Source organism: Pyxicephalus adspersus, chromosome 1 (assembly GCF_032062135.1).
Source record: "Pyxicephalus adspersus chromosome 1, UCB_Pads_2.0, whole genome shotgun sequence".
Taxonomy (NCBI): Eukaryota; Metazoa; Chordata; class Amphibia; order Anura; family Pyxicephalidae; genus Pyxicephalus; species Pyxicephalus adspersus.
This window is the reverse complement of record NC_092858.1, coordinates 27717924-27724560: the sequence shown is the minus strand read 5'-3', so window position 1 is coordinate 27724560 and position 6637 is coordinate 27717924. Positions and strand designations below refer to the sequence as shown.

Genomic DNA, 6637 nt, shown 5'->3' with positions numbered 1-6637 from the left:
AGTAAGAAAAACACAAATTCGAGAAAGCTCTTTACAACCACATCAAATGCTGTAATATACAAATGTTTTATGTAAGCTGTGGATATAGTGATTGTAGCAGGGGTTTCATAAAGATCTGAAAGTTATTTTAAGGGTTCTTCCATGGGAAAAAAAAGCTTGAGAAAGTCCGCTATAAAAACTCCCTATTCACTCAAACAGGGTCTATAAAGGTTTCCCTGGGCAAGGTCATTTTTTCTTTTAAAAGTAGGTGGCCATGTCCTCATTAGCAGTGCCTAAACTGTTTAAGGGTTTTAATTTAGGACAGGTGCCTGTAAAGAAGACTTACTATGCATGCAGATTTAAATTTTATTTGTCATGAAGGAATTTTGTAGACTGTCATTGCTTAGCTTTTCTTTGGAGAAGTTAGACATTTAGCTTTGGCTTTAGTGCTTTGATGCTAAATTGAGTAATGAGGAATTTCATCACTTTCTTGACTCTCACTTTCCTTGGTCAAAGTCTGTAACTCATATAAGGGTTGTTCAGACACTGACCATTTGCATTTTCAGACCAATTCCAGCAATGGCTCAGGTATACTTGAATGTCATATATTTAGGTAAATAATACCCATGTTGCATAAAGGCCCTTTAGTGTGTTGTCTTTAAGCAAGGCATCTTGTTTTAGAAAATATCTGTGTCTAATTAATACATAACTGAATTAATGAATCCCCATGTTTCAGAAATGGGGAAGATTCCTATTGATGACCTCTTGCAAAAAATGCTAAGTGCCTGGCTACACTGAAAAACAGGGGCTTCTGTGTTCTAAACTGAAAGGAGTAGGCAGATTAGATATTAATATGACATCATTTGCTGCATACTTCTTACAGTTATTTGACTTTAAGAGAACTGAAGCCTTGGCAAGAAACTAGCATTTGCAGCACTGGCATATTTCAGTCAGTACAGCAATAAATGAGACCCTGCAAGCTGCCAAAGGGTTAGTCCACCTGAAACTATTTTGGTTTGTATATGTTGGAGAGCTAAACCAATAACAGCTTTCTGGTGTCAGAACTTTGATAGGAAGAAAAATAAAAGTTCATGAAATGTCATTATTTGCATAAGCTGAATATAAGATGTTTTGATTATCTATATCATCTATATTATCCTTATCTATTTAAATATTAAGGACAATATTGGAGAATAGTGACAATTCTCAGTTTGTAAAATTGCTTATTTTTTAGGCTGTATTCTTCCAATGTACACTAGGTGGCACACAAGACAAGCTCATTGCTATTTTCTTCCTGAAAGTGTAAGAAATGTCTTTACATCTTGTATGAATGTATTTCACAGGATGAAGTGTCCCCTAGCCAGCACCAACAAGCGTTTTCTGATTAACACAATTAAGAATACCCTGCCAGCAGACAGGGAGAAACGCAGCAGGAGGGCACATGATGAGAAGGACAGCAGGGATCGCAGCCAGGAAAGGAAGTATCTGAGAAAACACAGTGCACATCCCAATAAAAGAAGCGAGGAGTCCAGAAAGGAAAGAAGCAGATCTCCATCATCAAGCAAAAGCACAAAACATTCACACTCCAAAGGTGACCATAAGAGGAGATAGCCATAAAGACTTATGAGCAATAAGGCTGTAACTGTTACTTTAGTCACTGGCAATACAGGGCGTTGTCATATCTGGTTCTCAAGCCTGACGATGACTGTTAAAATATTTTTAAAACCATTTCGGTGCAGAGGTTGTTTGCATTGGTGGTAAATTATAAGGTTTTTGGTAATAAACATTAGTTGTAACAGCCCCCAGAGCTCCAATCAGAATCAGTTTTGTACTTATTACAAAACAATTGACCAGCACCGCACAGCAGTGTGAACTGTTAGCACTTTACAAATACACTGCGTGCTATCTTTTCCTATAGGATAGTAAAGTGAAACTCCAACCAAAATGAAGAGGCCTATTTGTAAAGGCTGACAATCCAAGAGTCAGATCACCACTTCTGTGTTCTCCAAATCCTTATTAATGACAGAATAATAAAAGTGGAAACAGATTTGTTGTCTGGCAACCAGGATATCAAATGTAGTGAATGGTTGTACCGGCTTTACAGTCTGCAGTGAATGGAAAAACCTAAAAAGTGCCCTTATTTTTTTTAAAAATAGCAGCACTTTTTTGGCAACCTGTCAGAATGCCTGTTTAAAAATAGGCCTTTTATTTGGTAATTGATATTTGGGGGGATTTTCACTTTTTTTCTTTTTACATTTTTTTAACTTTAGATTTTCTTTGCAAGTTATAATGCCCTGAAAATCTCTGTTTTGACAAATGGCTAAACCCATGTTATTATTTAAAGCAGTTGAAATCAAAGGTTGTTTTCATCAGAAATTAAACTTAATATGGTAATAATATTGAAAAAAAAAATTTCAGTGTGGTGTTTTTAGTTCTTAAATTGATATGGTTGTTTACATATGATAAATGATTACTTTTTATATTAATACAAATGTTTACAATGGGAGAGGATTGCTGGACCACCATGGATTAAATAAAGAGCCAGCATGGTGCTATCTGTGTGATTAAAAACCTCATACCGAGCCTTCCAATGAAGGATAAGTCACTGGGATGAGTTTGTGAGCTGGGGCTTAAATAAACACTCTATAGATGTCTTGTAAAACACATTCATGAGTACCCAACCCATCATCAGATAACTACTGTTCATTTGATAACAAACAGGTATTTACAGAACCACATTTGACCGGCAATAGGTAGACCTATCTACACTGTCTTTACAAAGGTTTGACAAGATCTGTAAATCTTAGTATCTTTGCCATACCTATGTAATTGTGTATTGTTATATTGTTGCACTGACATGTTAATACATACCTTAAACATCTTTAAAGGGTGGATAGAAGTCTAAAGCTCTACCTATTGGCCCAAAAGCACAAAAATATGCTAACTATATAAAAAAAAAAAGCAAAACATTGTATAATATTTTTTAACAGGTCTTGCCAGAAGGGATGATATGCCAAACCGAATAACTTTGATGGAGACTGGGAAATACAAACATTTATATCAATGGTTTCACTAAAAATTAGGCACTATACCATTTTTGATTTTTTGCATTTCTAAACCAGTATTTAAGCAGGTAATCGTGGTTGCCCATAATCCATTAAATATTTATCCTCGTGTATGTAGTCTTTTTCTTAGTGATCTAACAAGCTAGAATGGTGACCACTTGAAACACAGCACAATGAAGCAGAGGTGGGAAGAGAGCCAATGCACATCTCTCCAGATTACTATGGATGGCTCTTGGCGAAGAAGGCTGCAGTCACCTGATAAAACAGCGGATCACCAGAGCGGTTGGCTGGAATGAACCATGAAGATGGAGCGTGAGACTGGGAATTCATTGTATGAGCTCAAAAAAAAAAAAAAAAAAACACTTCCATGATACAAGACAACTTTGTACATGCTCTGCTTAGTTACAAATAAGGTACAGGACACAGGCAAACTTTGTAAAATAGAAGGTCCGTTTTTATACCTCTCCCTTAACTAAAAGAGCCTTGTTACATTAGTTTCAAATGCACTGACCTATTCTTAGCTTTTACACTGGAGAGGGTGATGCCACAATCAGAAAGATCCCGGGAACTACTATATACCCCAAATTTTGAATGGAAATAATCACCATACTGCAGGAACATTATTTGAGGTATGTGGGATCCTTAGCATTTACAGTATGTCACTGAAAGGGTTGTGACATCACTATCACCTAGGTTCATGGGCTTGAGCTTTATGTAGGGTAAGTATAGTTTCTACCCTATACACAAGGCAAATTCCTAAAGCAATATTGATTAGTGCAAATGATAAGTATTTATGCTTGGTCGTAGCTGTCCATCTACCCACACAGCCAAGATTGGTTTTAGTTTTCTTGGTTTTAGTTTTCTATGACCGAGGTCAGACAGTTCTTACCTCCTACTTTTTGTGTACAATTCTTGCCTCTCTTCACATACAGTATGGAGGGGGAAGTCTGTAAAAGGGGACATTGTAGTGTGGACCTTAAATTTTAGTGCAATGATGATACTTGCCTGAGAAATGGAATTTTACCTTTTCCAAAAGCTTGCATATGTAAAAAAATTTAGTTAGCCAATATCCTCTTCAACAACTTTTTCTGATAATGTCTATGGTTACACATCACCACATACAGTTAGGTTCATAAATATTTGGACAGAGACAACTTTTTTCTAAGTTTGGTTCTGTTTATTGCCACAATTAATTTTAAATGAAACAAATCAGATGCAATTGAACTGCAGACTTTCACCTTTAATTCAGTGGTTGAACAAAAAGATTGCATAAAATATGAGGAACTAAAGCCTTTAACACAATCACTTCATATCAGGGGCTCAAAAGTATTTGGACAAATTAAAAAGCTGAAAATAAAATGACTGAAACCCCTTTACTGGCAATGACTCATAGACGGCACCAAATGCTGGGTTTCCTCCTTTTTAATACTCTGCCAGGTATTTACTGCAGCGGCTTTCAGTTGCTGTTTTGTTCGTGGGCCTTTCTGTTCGAAGTTTAGTCTTTAACAAGTGAAATGCATGCTCAATTGGGTTCAGATCAGGTGACTGATCTGAATACACACACACAGATAGCACCATGCTGGCTCTTAATCCATGGTGGTCCAGCGATCCTCTCTCATTGTCACCATTTGTATCAGGTGACAGATGATGTGCTATGCTTTGGATCATGAGCTGTTCCACGCCATCTCCATACTTTTTTCTTGCCATCATTCTGGTAAAGGTTGATCTTGGTTTCATCTGTCCAAAGAATCTTTTCCAGAACTGTGCTGGCTTTTTAAGATGGTTTTTAGCAAAGTCCAATCTAGCGTTTCTATTCGTGAGGCTTATGAGTGGCTTGCACCTTGCAGTGCACCCTCTGTATTTACTTTCATGCAGTCTTCTCTTTATGGTAGACTTGGATATTGATACGCCTACCTCCTGCTGAGTGTTGTTCACTTGGTTGGCTGTTGTGAAGGAGTTTCTCTTCACCATGGAAATTATTCTGCGATCATCCACCACTGTTGTCTTCCGTGGACGTCCAGGTCTTTTGGCATTGCTGAGTTCACCAGTGCTTTCTTTCCTTCTCATGATGTACCAAACTGTAGATTTTGCCACTCCTAATATTGTAGCAATTTCTCGGATAGGTATTTTCTGTTTTTGTAGCTTAAGGATGGCTTGTTTCACCTGCATGGAGAGCTCCTTTGACCGGATGTTGTCTGTTGACAGCAAGATCGTCCACATACAACACCCCCCCTCATATCAACTCCAGGCTTTTTATCTGATTAATTGATAATGACATAAAGGAATTGCCCACACCAGCCCATGAAATAGCCTTTGAGTCAATTGTCCAATTACTTTTGAGCCCCTGAAATGTAGTGATTGTGTAAAAAAAAGAAAAGGCTTTAGTTCCTCTCATATTTTTGCAATCTTTTTGTTCAACCCACTGAATTAAAGCTGAAAGTCTGCAGTTGTTTCATTTAAAATTCATTGTGGTTATGTACAGAACCAAAATTAGTAAAAAGTTGTCTCTGTCCAAATATTTATGAACCTAACTGTACTACTAGTAGCAACTTTAGCTGAAACTGCTTTAGATGTATGTAGTAGGGAAGATTTAAAACCTGCCAGATTTTCATCTTGTTCAAAGCGTCTTCCAGGAAAGAGGCTTCACATTAACAGGCACAGGGCACATATTGCCAAGAAAACTGGTAAACAAGGTCTACCTGCAGAACTGGTCCGTTTTTGTGTTTCTTTTGGAAAAAGGAGATGTTTCACCTGGAACCGGGTGGTACAAGACTAAGCTCAGGGCTTTGATTGTAGTCTACCTATCCACTCCTTGGAGAGAAGTTTATCATCTAGTCACTGGGGATTGCTAGTACTAGATGTTGACTTAAGCTGCGTACACACTTCCAATTTTTATCGTTCAAAATGAACGACGAACGATCGATTGGGCAAAAATCGTAAAAAAAGTAACCAACGACGCTGACGAACGAGGAAAGTCACTGGAAACGAACGACCGGATCGGATTGGACGACGATCGCTGACCATCGTTCGTGTGTACGATCGTTCGTTGATCGTCCATGGTCTGAGCATGCGTGACAAACGAACGTTCGTTCACTTCCTGTCGTGCACGTCACTCCCTCTATCGCTCAAACGATCGTATCTATTGTGTGTACAATATCTACGAACGATCGTGTCGTTATCTGTATGTGCAGGATCGGTGCTATACGATCGTTCGTAGATATCGTGCAGGATCGTTCGTCGTTCGTTTAACAACGATAATAATTGGAAGTGTGTACGTAGCTTAACTCATAGAGTGCCAGGTGATATCCTTTCACTGGTACAAGACAGGCTTTTGGACAGGTATTGCTCCTGCCGAGGCTAGTTTGGTTCCGCGGCAGTTGTTTTGAGGCTTTTTGCTTATTTTCTTTGAGCAGTGTTTACAGGCACTAGGGCCTCTTTCAGGCTTGTAATTAAAAGCAACACAGTTCGCTGTACCCAGGCACCCCTATTGAACTACTATGTAATTTTTAGTCTCATCCATATAATTTGACAAACTCTGTATTGTAGTGCAGTTTTTCTTTCAGAGGAAAAAAAACATGTTGCTTCCAGGAGCT

The 6637-nt window shown here is 38.1% G+C and overlaps 1 protein-coding gene across 1 annotated transcript; it reads left to right on the top strand.

Annotated features, from left to right (window-relative positions):
* The first annotated feature begins 319 nt into the window (after window positions 1–319).
* Window positions 320–2946, top strand: POLR1D (RNA polymerase I and III subunit D). The gene has a single exon (XM_072404613.1). It carries the CDS (start codon window positions 1228–1230, stop codon window positions 1588–1590), a length of 363 nt encoding a protein of 120 aa, XP_072260714.1. The 5' UTR covers window positions 320–1227; the 3' UTR covers window positions 1591–2946.
* The last annotated feature ends 3691 nt before the right edge of the window (window positions 2947–6637 follow it).

Bases quoted from the DNA above. Each gene is read 5' to 3' on its own strand.
- POLR1D (XM_072404613.1), top strand. From the start codon at position 1,228: ATGTACACTAGGTGGCACACAAGACAAGCTCATTGCTATTTTCTTCCT.